This window comes from Natator depressus, chromosome 1, assembly GCF_965152275.1.
Source record: "Natator depressus isolate rNatDep1 chromosome 1, rNatDep2.hap1, whole genome shotgun sequence".
NCBI classification, from domain to species: Eukaryota; Metazoa; Chordata; order Testudines; family Cheloniidae; genus Natator; species Natator depressus.
In genome coordinates this window covers 22,875,234-22,895,704 of record NC_134234.1, presented here as the reverse complement: position 1 = coordinate 22,895,704, position 20,471 = coordinate 22,875,234, and the positions used below count along the sequence as shown (strand labels likewise).

Here is a 20,471-nt window from a genome sequence, read left to right as displayed (position 1 = left end):
CGTTTCATTGAGATCTCTCAAGCGGATTCAAGGGACATCCCTGTGTACGTAAACAAACTGCTCCACAAACCCCACACTGCCCCGCCTAACTCTACAGGGGAATGAAGAGCAACTAACAACTCTACTTCTCCTTGTTGTGCCACTACCTCTTCTAGGATGAGTAAACTAATGAAAAGTCAATAGCTGTGGCCTGTTACATTGGGGTACATCACGGTACTGGGAAATACATTTACACTCTTACCCAAGGTTCCTTCCTCTGCATTGGGCTCACTGATGCTCAACTGCTGGCACTGACTTGACTGTGGTGGAGTCTCAAGCAGGTCCTGGTTCGCGACATAGCTGGAACCCTGGTTGCATGTCCCCCAGTCTCCTTCACCTTCTCCTCCTCATTTCTGTGCATGCCATGAGCCTGTGTCTTAAGCTCCTCAGAGGTATCCATGGGCTGCTGGTGAGGTTTCCACCAAGTATGGCATGTAGCTCTTTGGAAAAGCAGTGGGTCTGCAGCTTGGCATTGGATCACTTGTTGGCCACCCTGGCCTTCTGATAGGCCTGCTGCATTTCCGTCACTTTCTCATGGCTCTGCTGCATCCTCTGCGTAAGCTGCTCATAGCTGTCCACATTTCTACAGTTTGTCCATAGCTATGCCTGCACAGGCTCTTCTCCCCACAGGCTCAGGAGACCCAAGATCTCCCATCTACTTTAGGCCAGAGCAAGTCTGGAGCATGTAGCCAGCCTGGTCACCTGGGCAGTTGCACACAACAGTGGAGAGCTGCTAGGTGTGCTTGCTAAGCCAGACAATCAGAAAACGGCATTTCAAAAATTTGCAGGGTTTTAAGGTGGTGGTGAGGCCTTCCAGTCTCTGTGACCTCTGGGCAGTGGAGTTCACAACTGTGACCACAGCAGTCAGTGTTAGGCATTGTGAGACAGCTGCTGGCTTCGAGTCGACATAGATAACGCAGTGTCTACACTTGCACTGTGTCGACCTCAGTACATCAACCCTGGCTCAACACTGCTCGGGGAGGTGGGGTTACCGTGTCTCCGTAAGGGGGCCCCATCGGTGTGAGACAAATTAAAGTGTAGATACAGGCACAACTAGGTCAACGGAGGGTGGCTTACGTCAGCTGAACTTCATAGTGTAGACCAGGTCTTGGGGATAAAGAGCACCAGGGATTGAGCTATTCATTATTGTTTTGTTTTGTTTTTCTTTGCAGATTGTTGACTACGCCTACAAACATAATCTCGCTTCCTGGTACCCAGAACCAGAAGACAAGGAAGCCTTTGTCAGAGCCCTCATCTATAGCACTGATTATGAGTCATTTGCTATCGATAACTACAGGTGGCCACAAGCAGCCATGCACATTCAAGATGTATAATTTTTTAAAAATTCTGATCCTTAATATTCCCTGGTTGTTACCATCATTGCCATAAATGCATCTTCAGGCCTGCAAAATTTTACTGTATCTGGAAACAAGCACTTTCTTACTTGCAGCTGCCTTTTTACTTTGTAAGTATCTGACTAGGGAAAAGGCCAGAGCCAACATGTGCAGTGACAGAGACATATATGTCTAAAGGCTTACCCCCCAAGAAGTCCTGCACCGCAGTTTCCACCTTCCTTTAAAGCACTCCTGTGACGTTGCATAAACAGTATTCTCTTCTAAACAAATTGTCTCACTTCTGTATCAAAAGAATGAATTGTAAAGTTGCAAATCACACAGGAACCATAGCTCCGAAGGAGCTGGCTTGGGTCCTCTCTTCTGCAAAGAGATGGTGGTAGAGGCCAAAACTGTCACTGAAGTTTCATTTCTTTGACACACAGAGTGCTGCAGTGATTTTTTTATTTTTATTATTAATCAGAAAGAATTGCAATCAAAGACACTGCAGCATCACTACTGTTTTGGCACTCTAGTCTCCTTTCAGTGACACTAGCGGAAATCAGAAGTCGCTGCACTGGAACCAATGGAGTTTGCTGTTTAGGAAGGCCTTTCAAAAACCTTCCACGTTGAGTGTCTAATATCCTGGGACCTTACCAATCAGTTTAAATGTATTAGTGAGGAGTATCCTTTCCTTATCAATTCCTCTAAAAGGGAATAGTATCAGTCCAACCTGAAGATGTTTTTAAAGAGACGATAACTTGAAGATCCAAGTTTGTCCTTTGCAGTGTTGTTGTAGCCATGCTGGTCCCAGGATATTGGAGAGCCAACGTGGGTAAGGTAATATCTTTTATTGGACCAACTTCTGTGGTGAAAGAGACAAGCTTTTGAGTTGCACAGAGGTCTTCTTCAGGTCTGGAAAAGGTACTCAGAGTGTCACAGCTAAATACAAGATGGGGCATATGACTGGTTTCATGGTGCATTTGTCCAGAAATTCTTCCTCGTTTTTTGTCCTATGACTGAGAGGTGTTAATGGGGCCACTTCGCCTTGAATGGTCTCTTAAAATATGTGTTAACTACTTACGTTAAACAATCTGTTCCACTTTGTATTTAGCTGTGACAGTCTGCTTTCCCACACCTGAAGAATGGCTCTATGTAGCTCGAAAGCTTGTCTCTTTCACCAATAGACGTTGGTCCAATAAAATATTACTTCACCTACCTTGTGTAAGTTTGTTCTGTTTATTTAAAGCCTTATTCTATTGGTTCATATAATCAAATGTCGGTAACCTACATAACTACAATCAGGCTCCTACACTCCACAGATTTAAGAATATTTGATTTTCCTAACACATTCTCCTTACCTGGCTCCAATATGGCCAAGAAAGGTCTCAGGGAATAGTAATAGGGTTTTTTTACTTAACATGAAACAGCACCCAAAGCATCATATACACTAAGTCAAGTTTATATTTCTGCTGCTGGGTTAAATACAGGCTTTAACCATACAAGTCTTGCCTCATCAAATCTGACTGCCAATGCAAAGGGATGGACATCTGTTTATTTTCAGACTAACACACTAAAAGGGAAAACAGAATCTGATCTATTTTAAAATGTTATTAATTGATGCAAAATCTTAGATTATGGTTGGCTGAAAACAGACTCATCACATAATTAAATTCAGCATGACCATATCAAGAGTCAGCAACGCTGACATGTGGAACGACGATGAACCAGTTAGATCACATATGATGCATCCCCACTGATATCACAGCAGTCAAATAGTTTTCTCTGAACTGTTGCAACCAGTTCAGCAATGTAAATGTTTGTTTCCTTATTAGCTAAGACCTCTAGTTTCTTTCCCCAATTAAAATATCAGTTAAAATTAAAACCTGCAACACATCTGACGTGTAAAGCCAAAATTGAGAGCTTTCTAGGTGCTTTAAGCTTCCAGTCATGCAAGGCTTTACACACAGACTTAACTTACACTCATATCGTTGGGGTCAATTACTCATAGCGGATACAGTAAGTCTTTGCAGGATCAGGGCCTAAGCCATTCAGACTATCTGCCTCTACATTGAGTCCACTGACGTCATGTTTCAGCAAGCAGTGAAATTTATTGTGCTTCTCAGGGTTTAACCTTAGGTTCTCCTCAGTCAGTATTCGGCTCAATAAAAGCTTTACTTTCAGCTCCAGTAACGTAAAAATGGGCATGCACCAGAATCCAAGCTGATCACCCCCAAATTTTGGAGGAAAACATTCAGCGTCCCACCTGGATGGAGGGTGGAGGTTGTATCCGTCTCTAAACAAGAGTCAGTATCTGAACTGAAATCACTAATGATTTTTCTCCTTTACTTCGAGCTATTTGCATACCTTGTTCTGAACACCCCAGGTGGCATGCTCACACCCCACTCAGCTCATGAGCTAACATAAACCACATTTTGAATTCAGTCAGTGACTAAAGCAGCAGGAGAAGAAAGCACTCCCAAAACAATGCACACTTCCAGCCCAAAATACCTTCTGGATTTTTTCATTGTCTTTATTCTCCCCTCCAGTCATCAGGTGCTATAATGACAAGTTAATCTCAATATTATTCTGCTTTTCCATGTACAGGTCCAATGGAACTCTTTCATTGTTGCTTTGTCTGTAAAACTGTGGTAAACTGCCTTAGTAATAATTAGTGTTACTTTATGAAGACCTCAGACAAGCTGAATGTGCTGGCCATTTTATCAGAGAGCATTAAACAGCTCCTGTAAGTGATTGCAGTGCTTTTGTAACACAATGACAGGTTTGTGAACTGTGTATGTTTCATTTGTATAATCAATTAAAGCTTACTTTAAAAGTGCAACATCATCCCTTCTTTTAAAACCCACGTATGCCAAATGGTTTCTGAAGAGTATTTCAAATTCATTGCATATGCCATACTAGACATTTGTCAGTGAAAGCCAGGCATTCAGACTACACCTGAAAATGGAAGCGAATGCAGTGTTACCTACTCTCTTGGGCACCAAAGCAGGTGAGGGTTCCCATTAATGTCAGTGGGACTGCTCACATGTTCAAGTTCTTTGCTTAGTCAGGACTGAACTTGTGCATTAGGGGCATTGCGCTGTTGGAGCTGCCATCTTTCAAATTAGACAGCAAGCCATGAGCCTCACAACTTCTAACAGTATAGAAAAATAAATTCCAAAACAGAACGCGCCAGCCATTTCTCCGCCTGTGGAGAGCATGAGAGAAACACATGACAGATGGGTAGTCACAGCGGTTAATGCACTATTGGAAAGTGCTCGGCGATGAGCACGGGCTCAGAACCTGTCTCGACCAGAACAGTTGTGACCATTATGTATCCCATGGCACCTTAAGGTTGTTAGTCCTCCAGCCCTGCCCACCTACATGCCTAGTTACAGCTTCACCTGGATAGGAGAATCTTCAGTGCTTGTCCTACCCCGCTATGGAGCACTGCTATTCGCTGTCCAAGAGCCCCTGCTGCCCCAAAGGAGGCCTGCATTGGGTCTCTCTCTTATTTACCTCACTGGGCTTTTGAAGGCCTTAGTTAACTGATTGCACAGATTGCTAAAGTGGGTTAGTTGAGGTAGGGACAGTATCTTCCCTAAGCATTTCTGTGGCATCTAGTACAATGAGGTCTTATGTAGGAAGGTTGGGAACTACTGCAGTATAAATATTCAAAGATAATACAGTTCCAGTGTACAGAAACAATCTCTGTCCCTGCTCATGTTCGGGGACCGTTTGTGCAGACAGTAGAAAGGTGTAGCTGGTGATGTCCTGGGTAGTGGGGCCTACAGCTGTCAGTAACAGACCAGTTATTGCACTCTATCAAAGGTGAGTTTTGGGAAGGGGAAGAAGAGCTAGAAGTAAGGCCCCAATGCTATAGCCCTTGCAAAATGCCTGATGAGCTCAACAAGCTTTGCCGGAATACTGCAGGATCAGACTTTAAATCTCAAGGACTTTAGCAATAGCAAGAGAAAGCACTGCTGCACTCTGGAGTGCGAGTCAGGGCAGGCATCTGACTGTTTGGACAATTTGTATTCTCTTGGGTTCTGTCGAAAATTGGCAGTATTGGTTGATCTCTCGCCTAATTAGCACATTTCTCAACTTGCCTCCGTGGCTGTGATTCAGCTCTTGGCCTGTCTCCACTAAGGCTCAGCGTCTCAGCCTTTAAACATGTCTGATTCCAATTCAGCAGTTCCAGCTGGACAAGTGCCTGACAAGCAGAGGACTCAGTTGCAGAGCTTGTATTCAAAATGAGGCTTGGAGCTTAGGATTTTCTGAAAGGCTTGCTTGAGCTAGTATTTCAGCAAAGCGCCCACAGGGCTCCTCACACCCAAGCACTGTAGCACATCGAAGGGGTGAAGCAGTTCATCTGGAAATACTTATTCCACTTAGTACCCACAATATTTGTGGGATAGCAGGCAGGCTGTGTAACAGAACTTCCTTTCAGAATGCCTCTCGCTATCAGACTCCACAGCAGAGATTAATGTTAACTGGCATCAACAGTTGATATTTAGGTGAATTGAATGGTTTGAAGAGCACCAGTCTATGTGACAACCCTGGCGAGTGAAATTGTCTAGACAGCCAAATAGATGACGACATGGGCAGTGGCAGTGGAAGCTGCCCTACCAGCAAGGCCTGCCCTCGGATCAGGAGGTACAACAATTTGGTGTGAGATTTGGTCAGTCTCCATGCCGATTCGGTTCTTCCTCTTTGCTGAGATTGCTAAGAAGGGTGTTAAATAGTGGTAGCTGTCCCCTAGATACTGGACCGAGGACACCAACTCCTTTCCTACAGGGTACTAAATGGTGATCAGAGAAGTAGCAATTGCTGATCACTCAGTGCCAACTTGACAGGGTAACAATCTCCTGCCCCCCACGCTGTCTTCTTTCTGCCCCTCCAGATCTTGCCATCCGTTCAACTAACCTACAGATCTGGTACCAAAGCAAGGAAATTACTACTTTGGAACTTTGTTTAATTCAACATAATTCTCATAAAAACCTAAGTCCGAAAGCAACAATCTTTTGAGCAATTTTCATTGAGCTGTGAGACATAGCTCACCACATTCAGAGGGAAAAAATCCCCAAGAAGAAAACAAAAATAGGGTGAAAACTTGCTTTAAACCATTAGCCGGGATCCTGGAACGTATCTAGACTCTGACCACACATTGGATTCCCCACAGTTGGTCGTGCGCCTCTTACACTGGAAACAGCGTCGGTATCTCTCGCACTGGTCAAGTAGCATAAGCTTGTCCCCAGCACTAAAGTTAAAGAGAAATGTGTTAAATGTTGTTGACTAAGGGAAAACAGAGAAATAAGCTTTACCAATTCAGCGTCATCCCCACTGCAGTCAATGGGAATTATACCTGCTAATGCCAGAGTTGCAACTGGTTCTCTGTCTGGGTCACGGATCACACAGAGCCCTCCTGTACAATACAGTTGGAGGGTAAAGTTTGCAGCTGTTCATATGGGGGCTGAGAAAGGCAGGATCTGGGCCCTTCAACGGAAGTAAGCCAGTGCAGAAGGCATCAATGCAGTACACAGCTGACTGCTGCAAGCCTGTTTGCTTGGAAGGTGGCATGAAAGGAAGGCCAGCCTAAGCTGGACTTTGGAGCCAACCTTTTGGTAAATCTAGAGAGCCCTTTAGACTCAATTCACTTATGTATAGGGTGCCCTAGAGGTGCCCCTCTGTGTGTGAGCTGTGTCTGATCAGCAGTTTTGATACAAGACTCCCAACGGACAAGGCAGAGCAGAGTGGTTCTGGCCCACAAGAGGTGGCCGCAGGAGACCCACTAACTCAAAGGCACCTCTAAGGCCATTTATACATCATCTATGGCAAATAACAACACACCTAATGTACTTAGTTTTTGTTGGTCTTTGTCAAATGAAGATTGCTGGCTCCCGTCAGCGAGTCCTTAAAACAGACCTGGTAAACAAATGCCAGTGGTTCCCAAACTGGGGTTCGTGAACCCCTGGGGGTTCGCATAAAAAAAATTCCCTCATGGTGGACAGAGCTGTCCCTAGGGATCCCGGGCAGCACAGGGCCAGCAGCCTGGAGCCCCTGAACTTCCAAGAGCTAAGCAGATCAAAGCAAGCATATCTATCACACTGAGGAGATTTAAACTTCAAGACTCCTTATAAGAAATGGAAAGGGAGGTTGATATTTTTTGCTGTTTTTAAAATTAAATAGGCAGCTAATATTGTTTGTACAATTATTATGAAGAATAAGTTTAAGCTTTGTTGTAACATGCGTTGTTTGCCTGGACTGCTCAAGACCTGAATGCTTGTGTATGAGGAACTCTTTGAGTTGGCTTCTTAAATACCTTCATGCTGTTTCACATCTGATACTCCTTGATGAAACCTAGGATCCTTGTCTTAGTATAGGCAAATATACTCAAAGTGATACAAGCTATGAAAGTGAGATCTTGGAAGAGTGTTGCCATTTTCATAATGTAATAAAAATACTGTCATGATAACTAATAATAAATAGTGTGTAATAAGCATGTCATCAAAACAAATTTTATATTTCCAAGATCACTGCTTTTATCATTTATACTCAGGTCAAGGAGAAATATCCCTGGAAACATTCATTTTTAGGAGAGCGTTCGCGGGTTCTTAAAGTTTGGGAACCACTGCTCTATGCACTAGCCATGTAGCAGGAGGTATCACCCTCTCTGTACTGCATTCGAAGGCTAGCAGTGTCCAGCCATGGCAGAGATCTGACTGGCTGCGAGATGCTAAGTGCTTTAGAAGGTGGCATGAAGACATTCCACCTGGGCTGTGGCAATGGAGCACTAAAACACAACCTGAAGTGCCTAGATATGCCTCTTATTAGCCTCTTTACACTTATTCATTTTTCAGAAATCTTTTTAAATCCACCTTGTTTGGCACTTTATGCAGCAACGATTCCCACCTCTGGAAAACCAGAGTAGACAGGTGAGAAGATAGGAAGAGAACCTATGGATATCAAAGGGCCTAGGTATCCCACTAGGATTTTAACCTTCAGCAGGTTTGGAGAGATGTTACTGAAGGAGTAACCTGAAGACAAAAGGTTTAACACAGGTAACATTGAGGGCATAAGCTGACAACAGGTATTTTAGGCCAGTGGTTCTCAACCAGAGGTATGCATACCCCTGGGAGTACACAGAGGTCTTCCCGGGGATACATCAACTCATCTAGATATTTGCCTAGTTTTACAACAGGCTACATAAAAAGCACTAGCAAAGTCAGTACAACTAAAATCTCATACAGGCAATTACTTGTTATACGGCTCTATATACAATCCCCTGAAATGTAAGTACAATATTTATATTCCAATTGATTTATTTTATGACTATATGGTAAAAATGAGAAAGTGAGCTATTTTTCACTAGTAGTATGCCGTAACACTTTTGTATTTTTATGTCAGATTTTGTAGCAAGTAGTTTTTAAGTGAGGTGTAACTTTGGGGTAAGACAAATCAAGACTCCTGAAAGGAGTACAGTAGTCTGGAAAGGTTGAGAACCACTGTTTTATCCTGGATCCCAATAGGACCACTGTTTTAGGCCATAATTTGACCTGCAGAGCCTTGGTGATGATGCACAGGATGGAAAAGTCCAAGCTTCATTGTCAGAGCCCTCGGTGAGTTTCCAGGGCTGCCCGTTTGAAATAACATCTTTTTTACTTGAGCAAATGTGATCCAGAAATCAGTGAGAAACCATGAATATGGAGCTACTTGTATAGGAAAGAATTGCACTTTAAAACTCAATCCTTTTGGCTAGCCTTCCACTAACTGTCATCTCCTGCTTTCTTGCCATCCACCCAAACAGAAAACAGACAGTATAAAATGTCAATACAAATCCGCAGTAAAAATCCTGGAAGTGAAGAATGCCAATCCTATGATTCTGTTCAAGCTGAGTATACAAACAAACATTTTCTTGCCCTAAATCCGATTGGCAGTGACTTTGGGTGGGGAGTTTCACCTTCTTCTGCAGTGTGGGGCACTGGTCATTTGCCAGGATTAACTGGGTATATCTCACTTAATCAAGTCCCTTCCATTCCGGGGGCCTAGGGCCCTGGTGCACCTTGGCCACTCCTGTTCTCTGCCTGTGGCCACATAACAGTTTTGTCTCCTATGGGCTGTGATACTTTGGTCTGATTTTGGTTGCTGGGTTTAGTGTGCAGGTGCAGGGCGGTGTTACATAAGAATGGCCATACAAGGGTCAGAACAAAGATCCGTCTGGCCCAGTATCCTGTCTTCCGACAGTGGCCAATGCCAGGTGCCCCAGAGGGAATGAACAGAAAATCATCAAGTGATCCATCCCCTGTCACCCATACCCAGCTTCTGGTGCTGGTGACCTGTGACAAACAGGAGGTCCGACAAGATAATTTGATGATCCCACTCTGGCCTTAAACTCTATGACTAGGTGCCTATTTGTATCTCTAGGCACCTGAATACCTTTAGAAATCTGGTCCTTACATCCATTAGCTTGGAGATAGTGGTGGACTCAAACTTCTTACATGGTCCAGCTACTACAGTGGGACAAAGGCCTGTACTGTGTTACTATGGTTTTGCTTCTAACCCATTCTAGAATGAAGCAGTACTGAGATCAGTTATGGGGTTGCCACTTCCCTGTGCTCTGAAGGCAAAGCACTGCAGCAGGTGTGACTGGCGAAAGGATGGGCACTGTAGCAAAAACGGGAAAAAAGGAAGATGGGAAAGGGGAAATCCCCTCAGCGTTCAGGAATCTTACCGCTCAAATAGTTTCTCGTCAACTTCCCTCAGCCTTTTCATTCCAGCGCTTTTTTGCCAGTCATCCTGCATTGCTAAATTCATCTGGAATATTTTCTCAAACTGCGCTCCTCTGTCTGCAATCCACCTGAAATGTTATTGAAAAGGTCTCTCCTACGATTCATGGATGAATCTATCTCCCACTCCCCCACTCTGTCAGTTTGTCCCTGGGTTTCTTTAACCACAGCCCCAGCATGGTGGGCTGTCTAATATGACTCCCTCTCCCTGCCAGCAGCAGAGCTGCTGGAGGCTCTGACAAAGTTAATGAATTGCACATGGACCGAGAGCACTACCTGAGCCAGAAACCCTGTGGTGCTTAGAAACCCCACACAGCCTTGGGCAGATCTGGCTGCTCTTGGCAGAGCCTATGAAGGCCGCTAGCTCAGCTGAGAAGATTAACCACAAATTCAGGCACTTGTCTGAAATGTTCAGCCAGAAATGGGCCCAATCCACAAAGTTCAGCTCTGGACTTGCACAGACTGAATCAATCCCAGCAGAAGGCTCCAAGTCTCTCCACTTAGACCTGATCCAGCAAAGCACTTAGACACAGGCTTAAAGTTAAGCATACGTGTGGTCCTATTGTCTTCAGTAGGAACTATTCACATGCTTAAAATTAAGCCTGTGCTTAAGTGCTTTGCTAGACTGGGGCCTTAAAGAGGAGAAAATGCACCCTCCTGCCCTACCCCAAAGCCCTGTGAGGCAATTTCGTTACTGCTGTTGAATTTTCCCCAGGCTTCATTGGAAATGGTGTACTGGATTGAGCTGCAGGCTTACTCTCTCTTGGCTCTCTGCAGCATGTCAGCTTCTCTCCTCTGCTCCACCAGCTGATTGAGGATAGCCGTCCTCTTCTGCTGTGCTGCGGAGTGCAGCTGGTGCTTGTAGAACTCCCGGGCTCGGTGCCTTTTTTCTGCAAGCTTCTCATTGGTCATATCACTCTTCCCAAAGATGAGATCTGCTGAGTCAGGCTCACAGACCGGCAACTGTATCGGCTTCAACTTTATCTGTATGAGGTTGATATGAAGATTTTACCATGATGGAACTAACCTCACACATGGCTCTGAAAACTTTGAATGACAGAAGCTAGGGATGGGAGAAGACCTATTAAATCAGCTAATCCACTTTCTCAATTTGGATTTAAATGCCACAACCAATGAGGATTCTACCACTTCCCTTGATTATTTTATAGTTCAATGTCAGGAAGCATTGATATTCAAGTCCATATTTTTCCTTTTTAAATATCACCTTATGGAGGAGGCAGCATGATGTACTGGATAAGGCACTGGACTGGGAGTCAGGACACCTACGTTCTATTCCCACCTATGCCACTGACCTGTTCTGTGACCTTGGGCAAATCCTTTCACCTCTCTGCAACTCTGTTTCCCCTCCCGCCCTTTGTGTGTTTTGTCCATTTACTCTGTAAAATCTTCAGGACAGGGACTGAATGCTGCCTAAGCTCTTGGAATCTCATGGCAATCTAGAAATTCAAAATTTCTCAAAAAAAATCCTTCATGACTTTGTATAGCTCTACTCAATCCAAACAGATACCTCTACATAACTAGTTTGAGGGGGGACGGGCTATTTTCTCAGCCAGCAATAGAAACATTGTAAACTGCACCTCATTTTAGGTGTTAAATAGACTCACTATCTCAACAGCTTTAAAATACTGGCTAGAAGGATAATTCTTAAAACTTTGGAGGATCTTATTATTGCTTATATCATTATAGAGTTTTTTAATATGTCACTTCAGATATGGTATATCTCCACCCTTCTCCACAACTTTCTGAGAAACATTCCAGTTTTTAAACACATATAACTTAGCCACATAATAGGTAGGAAAGTTATCAAACACAGGATTTTTTTTTTCATTTTAAAAACTTTGTCACTATCAGGTCAGTGGACCTGGCCTGGTGAGGAGCACATAATTATTAATCACAAGTTTTTACCTGTGTATCCAAGGCCCTCTTATAGCACTGCATTTCTTCCATCTTGCCCTTCAGATATTTAGCTCTTTGGGCAGCTAGCCTAGAAATAAAAATACAAAAGAGTCACAAGAGTTTTACTGAGGTGATATTTTGAAGAAATACGATTCATCCAGGCATGCCCTGTGAAATACAAATCTGCCAATAGTATAGCTGAGTCCATAACATTTAGCTACCACGATTCTCTACCTTACCAAGATGGCTCTGCTTCCTCGAAAATTATTATAATAATAATCGTTAATAATGATGACTTCCATGATAGAGTAAGACAACTTACGACACTGAGCTTGAGCTGTGTGCATCACCCTTGCTTCCATGCGATAATATAGCAACAAATCTCTGGCCACGTCAGATTATTAGGATTGTCACTATGATGCTGCCTACCTTGGCAGCTTGGAATTTCCTAAATTCAGCAGGAATAGGACTGAGACCTCCTCATGCTCCAAAAACACAGTCAGCCCCTACTATGTGATCCAAAGGAAGCCTCTATTGGCTATTAGCAATATAGGGCCTATGACACACAATGTAAATGATCTGATTCCATCTGGCAGAGGGCAGTGATACGCATACAGTAAACCCTAGCCAGCTAGTTTGTTAAATCATTGTCCTTGTGTTTGAAGAGGCAAAAAAACAGTTCATAAGTGGCTGAACCTCTAGAATTTCCTACCATAAGAGTAAAGTTAATCTGTGTAGGAGACAGAGCATTCTCAGGGCCAGTCCGAGACCATGGGATGAACTCCCCTAGGAACCAAGAACCATCACAAACCTCCCTCTACCTTCCACTCCAAATGCAAGGAGCACTTCTTCCACCTGCCTTCTCTAATACAAACACAGAGTAGCATGTAGGTAAACAACACACAACAAAACTGAACCCGAACCAAATCCAGAAGTTACACTGCAGATATAATTATATCACTTAATACACGGCTGGAAGGCGCGCCAATACTATGGCGATAAGAACCTACTTAGAAGCGAACACTATACAGAATAGGAAGGTGAGGTGATAACATTTTACTGTAGAGAACGCTAACTGGAGTAATTCTATAACAGAATGAAATGACTGCTACCCATTGCCCTGATTGGCTCAGAGTGCCTGCTTGTACTGCAATTATGCATAAATGAGATGCAGGGAAGACACAATAAACCAGAGTTGATTCCTCATGATTACGATGTCCTCGTTCACCATTTCACATATATTTCTTTTCAAATCCCATATAGTGATTCAGCTTGAATTTTAGCTCTGGCTACAAAAACCTTTGGCTCAAATCAACATGGAAGGTACTGCCACATAATTAGCCTCTCTCTCCACACCCACGCACATAAATTCTGCCTAAATTGCTTGTAGAGATATTGCATTACACTCACTGCACACAAACATTGTTAAATCTGCATCTTTACTACTCTCTGAGCCAGATTCTGATTGCCATTACATTAGTGTAAAACCAAAAGTGTCTCCATTGACGTCAATGGATTTACATCAGCATCAGCGAAATCAGAATCTGGACCCTTATGTTTATTTGTGAGCCTAATATTACTTTCTTCTACCTTAGCAATGACACTGAATAAGACACACAGAAACAGTCCTTACCCCAAGAAGCCCCTTTTCTACCATACAAGATTAATCCAAGTCATTCTGAAGTCAACAATCCTGATCTTTGTGCCATTTCATATAAGGCAGTAGTGGCTTCCCCTCATTCCCCATACTAATTGTATAGGAGTGAATTGGTGAACGTAGACTTTTAAGGATATTTATGGGATGGATTGTTGTTGTATATGTATCTCTTTGACCTGTACTGTAGAACTGACCTGTAACATCAGGTGCTTAAACACCAGTAGGTGGGTGGAATGATTCGATAGGTGAGACTGGATAGAGACACAATAGGAATATTTTAAAATCATATTTCTGATCACATTCTCACGGGGGTCCCAATCCAGCATTCAAAACAGAACAGAACAAGGGCTAGGTAACATTTTTTGTGCAAATAGTTCTTTCATTGAAACATGCCTTTTTCAGGGCACCAAATCTATTCATGAAATTCAGATTGAATTCAGGGAACAGTTTCAGCTGGGGAAAAAGCGGAAAAGAAAAATCTGAAATGTTGGCATGGTCCGTTTCCAAATGTCATTTCAAATCGACATTCGAAACATTCAGTTTCAGCCCAAACACTGTTTTTTCTTTGGTTTTTGTTCTGGCGAGAAAAAATGAAAAATTCAGTTTCTGTTTGACACTAAGTGGTTTGGCCACAGAACCAAAAAATCAATTTTTCACTCAGCTCTAACAAGACTGGCTTTACTACCATTGCCTCTGGGTCCTAACTCTAGTGCCAAGGGCAAGAGATGTGTAGAATGGACCCACTCCCACCAACACCACACCCATCTCCTACCCTAGGCAGAGACAACAGGCAGACTTACTCTTCCGCAAGCTGCACTTGTTCCAGCCGATCCATCAGCTCTTTGTCCTGCTTTAGTTTTGCCTCCTTCTCCTTCTTATCCTCCATTTGCTTCAACAAGTCTTGTGAATACTCCTCTTGCTTGGCGTATGGGGGAGGGCTGGGCGGCCGTTTAACGAAAACAAATGATTTCTGCAAGGAAAGAAACACATTTCATATCTGATGGGAGAAATGAGATAGAAGATGCTACCATGAAAACATGGCATCATTTCCTTAAATATGAACACTGCAGAACCATTTCAGGCAGAGATGCATTAGCAGTACCCAGAAAGGGGACAATCCCATCAGAACCAGGAGAATCACCCCAAAATTCCCCTTGGATGGTGGCAAAATGTTGACAAAGATCTCACTAATGCCCCCAAGTAGCCCAACCACTATCACTATTGTTATTACTGTGCTCCAGTACTCTGTGCTAGATAATGTTCACTTACATCGCAGGAAAGAATAATTCCTTCCATTACAGGAATTACTGGTGACGTCCTGCGGCCTGTGTTAGGCAGGTCAGACTAAATGATAACAAAATCTGAGCATCACTGCTAAATGCATTAATAGTCTCCCTTGCTGAAAGTTCTCACACTGAAAGGATTTGTCTATTAATGCTTTATGTGACCCAGTTTCTTATGTTTCTTTCCATGTTATATATACTAATGGAAAGTCAATACACAGCTTGGGCAGAAAAGTTACCAGGATGGGACTATTCTTCTTAAAAAACAAAACCAAACAAAAAGCTCTTACATGAAATTCTGTGGATTTTTCATTCTTGTGGTTTCTCATTGCTTCGGCCACCCCCAGATTAAAGGCAGCGTTTTTTTGGTTCTGTTCTCTGTTCGCCAAGAACTTCATCTATCGTGGGAAGAAAAGAAAAGAGATGCATTTTAAATGAAGATGTGAACAGAAGTAATGTCACTGCACAGCCAGGAAATCCTCCAGTAATGACATGTCTATTCTCTGGACATGCAGTTTACATTCTTCCTTTTATAATGAAATAGATAATTCTGTACATTAAAGGCCTGAGCCCCAGCCCATTGAAGTCAGTGGAAAGACTCCCCATGGACATCAATGGGCTTTGGATCAAGTCCTAATAGTTTAGGTCCTAATATTATTTACCACACCATTAAAAGATTAGATTTACATAAAATAAGAATATTACTGGTAACATTTTAATACTTTCTAAAACTAATATATTTATAGTGAATAACGATAATACCACTTAGCTTTCTACAACACTTTTCAGCCCATAGACCTAAAACTGCTTTACAAAGGGAGTATCATCATCTTCCCTTTACAGATGGAGAAACTGAGGCACAGAGGTTAAATGATTTACCCAGGGTTACACAGCATGTCAGTGGCAGAGCTGGGAACAGACTCCAGGTCTCCTGACCACTAGGGCCCTACTTACTAGGCCACATAACCTCCCCTAAGGGCACAATTCTCTTCTCCAATCCACCTGGCAGATTTGTGTGTTGATATTTTGCTGTATATTTGCAGGGGTCAATTTACGTCTCTTTGAGAGCTCAGCATTCACAACTCTTGTGATTTTATAGGCAGTCTTATGATATTTGTTCTTTTTCTTAACCTCCCGCTCATGAAATAATGTGACTCGGTGAGAAACTCAGCTCTCACTTTTTCTTTAAAAAAAAAGTTTCTAGCTGTCATGGGTGCAGCGAAAAGCTTGAAAATGTGACCCAAAAGCCAGGAGGCAAAAACAAAAACAAACAAAAAAAACAGCTAAATTTTTGTTTTTTATTATAAAATCTCACAGTTTTTAAGCCATTCCCATGAGTTCTGAATACTTAACATGGCAATACTTGGTCTGCACATGGTGACTGAAATGCTTGCCAATGCCAAGGACCTAGCACAGGGCCTTTTGAACCACTTAAACCCTCAAGCCTCTGGGGCTGAAGTGGTGCACAGAGTCTTGTGTGGGGCCTCTTCATTGGAACACATTTCACTCCCAGACCAGCGAATGTAAAGAACTGCCATGCAGAGAGAATTCTGCTGTAAGCCTTTAGAACTCTGGGCACAAACAGAGATTTCTGCGAAGCAACAATGTGATAGTTAAATTAAGGGCCTGATCAAAAGCCTACTGATTTCAATGGGGCTCTTTCCATTGACTTCAGCTAGCTTTGGACCAAGACCTTGATGCAGCAGGTCTCTCTTTATTCCCTCATTTTTTATTTAGAAATTTTTCTCTCAGAATAGCAAATGGACAAGCATCTACAGCAGTGGTTCACAACCCACGGGCCATTTGCAGCCCAATCAGCACACAGCTGCGGCCCACGTGAAGCCTTCGGGCCATACAAGTAATATATATAGTGTGTGGATGCGGCCCACATAACAGAGAGAGCAGCATATGTGGCCCACGGTGGCAAATAGGTTGAGAACCACTGATCTATAGATACCTTTCCTGCCTACTTCTTTGAAGGATTCAAAACTCAGCTCTCCCTGGTGGTAGGAATCCTGTTTCTCTGAGTGCTCCAAATTGCATGGAATACCTGCTGCCTATGAAGAGCCTCCTGGTCTTTCATAGTTTGGTATTGCACCAATATTCTGTCATCATCCTGCTCTTTCCTCCGCCTCTCTTCGCTGAAGTACGCTGGGATGTTCCTCTGAGCACGCTGCATACACAGGTAGCACATTTCCTGGAGTCCCCATAGAAATATAAAAGAATGCACATTACAGTCATCTCTTTTATTTTTTCACCCTCTATTTACCCTTCTCCTACAATGAACTTCCACAAGTCTTCAAGAAAATCCAACCTTCTTACAAATGGTGTTTTAATTAAAAATACTAGAGGGAAATTATTTCCTCCTTACTAAGGCCAACTAGATCGGGGTGGCCAACCTGTGGCTCCGGAACCACATGCGGCTCTTCAGAAGTTAATATGCGGCTCCTTGTATAGGCAAAGACTCCGGGGCTGGAGCTACAGGTGCCAACTTTCCAATGTGCCAGGGAGTGCTCACTGCTCAACCCCTGGCTCTGCCACAGGCCCTGCCCCCACTCCACCCCTTCCCGCCCCCTCCCCTGAGCCTGCTATGCCCTCGCTCCTCCCACTCCCGCTCCGAGCCTCCTGCACACCACGAAACAGCTGATTGGGAGGTGTGGGGAGGGACGGGGAGGCGCTCATCGGCACGGCTGCCGGTGGGTGCGAGGCGCTGGGAACGGGTGGAGGAGGGGAGCTCATGGTGGGCTGCTGACGTATTACTGTGGCTCTTTGGCAATGTACATTGGTAAATTCTGGCTCCTTCTCAGGCTTAGGTTGGCCACCCCTGAGCTAGATGCACAATTCCTGTGCAGTGGCAAAAAACTTATTTTGAAAGTCACTTTGCTCCTAAATCTGTAGGAACATCTGAAAATCCCATCCCTGATAACTATTAGCACTCCTAGATCTGGAACAGTCTGCCGGTGCAAAAGATTACATGGGACCAACGGCAGGAGATATACATGAAATTGACAAAAAAAAACCCAACCTACAAGCCTCTCTGGCAGAGCTTGGCAATGGCTACACTTGCAGTGACATGCAGGGTACGTGTAGCTACACGCCGCAGCGAAAGGCTCTGGCAGTGGGAAAAGGCTCCGGCAGCTCCCCAGTGGTGGAGCCTTTTCTCGCTGGCTCCCTCTGCCAGAGCCTTTCCCTGCTGCTGGCATCTTTCACTGCAGTGGAGAAAGGCTCCAGCAGTGGGAAGGCAGTGGGACACTACACTGCTAAAAATAGAGACATGGGAGGCATGGCTTGGGTGTGTAGAGAGCCATGTAAGGTACAGACCCTAGCATTCTGGCATGTCTTTACTCGCCTAAGCCTTACCCACCCCGCTCTCCACCGCTGTTTATACCTGTGCTAGCTGAGTGTGCTGTGTCTGGGCTCTATTCACTGCCCCAAGTGTGGACCTACCCTTATCAGCTATGTCGTTTTAGACTTAGAATCATAGAATATCAGGGTTGGAAGGGACCCCAGAAGGTCATCTAGTCCAACCCCCTGCTCGAAGCAGGACCAATTCCCAGTTAAATCATCCCAGCCAGGGCTTTGTCAAGCCTGACCTTAAAAACCTCTAAGGAAGGAGATTCTACCACCTCCCTAGGTAACGCATTCCAGTGTTTCACCACCCTCTTAGTGAAAAAGTTTTTCCTAATATCCAACCTAAACCGCCCCCACTGCAACTTGAGACCATTACTCCTTGTTCTGTCATCTGCTACCATTGAGAACAGTCTAGAGCCATCCTCTTTGGAACCCCCTTTCAGGTAGTTGAAAGCAGCTATCAAATCCCCCCTCATTCTTCTCTTCTGCAGACTAAACAATCCCAGCTCCCTCAGCCTCTCCTCATTTAGCTCTAGACCCCTAATCATTTTTGTTGCCCTTCGCTGGACTCTCTCCAATTTATCCACATCCTTCTTGTAGTGTGGGGCCCAAAACTGGACACAGTACTCCAGATGAGGCCTCACCAGTGTCGAATAGAGGGGAACGATCACATCCCTCGATCTGCTGGCTATGCCCCTACTTATACATCCCAAAATGCCATTGGCCTTCTTGGCAACAAGGGCACACTGTTGACTCATATCCAGCTTCTCGTCCACTGTCACCCCTAGGTCCTTTTCCGCAGAACTGCTGCCTAGCCATTCGGTCCCTAGTCTGTAGCGGTGCATTGGATTCTTCCATCCTAAGTGCAGGACCCTGCACTTATCCTTATTGAACCTCATCAGATTTCTTTTGGCCCAATCCTCCAATTTGTCTAGGTCCTTCTGTATCCTATCCCTCCCCTCCAGCGTATCTACCACTCCTCCCAGTTTAGTATCATCTGCAAATTTGCTGAGAGTGCAATCCACACCATCCTCCAGATCATTTATGAAGATATTGAACAAAACCGGCCACAGGACCGACCCCTGGGGCACTCCACTTGACACCGGCTGCCAACTAGACATGGAGCCATTTATCACTACCCGTTGAGCCCGACAATCTAGCCAGCTTTCTACCCACCTTATAGTGCATTCATCCAGCCCATACTTCTTTAACTTGCTGACAAGAATACTGTGGGAGACCGTGTCAAAAGCTTTGCTAAAGTCAAGAAACAATACATCCACTGCTTTCCCTTCATCCACAGAACCAGTAATCTCATCATAAAAGGCGATTAGATTAGTCAGGCATGACCTTCCCTTGGTGAATCCATGCTGACTGTTCCTGATCACTTTCCTCTCATGTAAGTGCTTCAGGATTGATTCTTTGAGGACCTGCTCCATGATTTTTCCAGGGACTGAGGTGAGGCTGACCGGCCTGTAGTTCCCAGGATCCTCCTTCTTCCCTTTTTTAAAGATTGGCACTACATTAGCCTTTTTCCAGTCATCCGGGACTTCCCCCGTTCGCCACGAGTTTTCAAAGATAATGGCCAAGGGCTCTGCAATCACAGCCGCCAATTCCTTCAGCACTCTCGGATGTAACTCGTCCGGCCCCATGGACTTGTGCACGTCCAGCTTTTCTAAATAGTCCCTAACCACCTCTATCTCCACAGAGGGCTGGCCATCTCTTCCCCATTCTGTGATGCCCAGCGCAGCAGTCTGGGAGCTGACCTTGTTAGTGAAAACAGAGGCAAAAAAAGCATTGAGTACATTAGCTTTTTCCACATCCTCTGTCACTAGGTTGCCTCCCTCATTCAGTAAGGGGCCCACACTTTCCTTGGCTTTCTTCTTGTTGCCAACATACCTGAAGAAACCCTTCTTGTTACTCTTGACATCTCTTGCTAGCTGCAGCTCCAGGTGCGATTTGGCCCTCCTTATATCTTTCCTACATGCCCGAGCAATATTTTTATACTCTTCCCTGGTCATATGTCCAACCTTCCACTTCTTGTAAGCTTCTTTTTTATGTTTAAGATCCGCTAGGATTTCACCATTAAGCCAAGCTGGTCGCTTGCCAT

The 20,471-nt window shown here is 44.2% G+C and overlaps 2 protein-coding genes across 3 annotated transcripts in view; one reads left to right on the top strand and one right to left on the bottom strand.

Moving 5' to 3' along the window:
* The window catches only part of ME3 (malic enzyme 3), a 182,887-nt gene extending 178,681 nt beyond the window's left edge, over positions 1 to 4,206 (top strand). For both annotated transcript variants that reach the window (XM_074956276.1, XM_074956294.1), the window contains exon 14: positions 1,212 to 4,206. In XM_074956276.1, the coding sequence (XP_074812377.1) occupies positions 1,212 to 1,373 (162 nt within the window). In that variant the 3' untranslated portion in view covers positions 1,374 to 4,206. The remainder of the gene's footprint in view (positions 1 to 1,211) is intronic.
* CCDC81 (coiled-coil domain containing 81) overlaps positions 3,688 to 20,471 on the bottom strand; it is a 33,630-nt gene continuing 16,846 nt past the window's right edge. The window contains exons 9-15 of the mRNA XM_074956263.1: positions 17,064 to 17,210; positions 15,304 to 15,411; positions 14,531 to 14,700; positions 12,083 to 12,161; positions 10,914 to 11,140; positions 10,102 to 10,227; positions 3,688 to 6,630 (exon numbers count right to left, since the gene is read on the bottom strand). Of these exons, the coding sequence (XP_074812364.1) occupies positions 6,489 to 6,630; positions 10,102 to 10,227; positions 10,914 to 11,140; positions 12,083 to 12,161; positions 14,531 to 14,700; positions 15,304 to 15,411; positions 17,064 to 17,210 (999 nt within the window). The 3' untranslated portion in view covers positions 3,688 to 6,488. The remainder of the gene's footprint in view (positions 6,631 to 10,101; positions 10,228 to 10,913; positions 11,141 to 12,082; positions 12,162 to 14,530; positions 14,701 to 15,303; positions 15,412 to 17,063; positions 17,211 to 20,471) is intronic.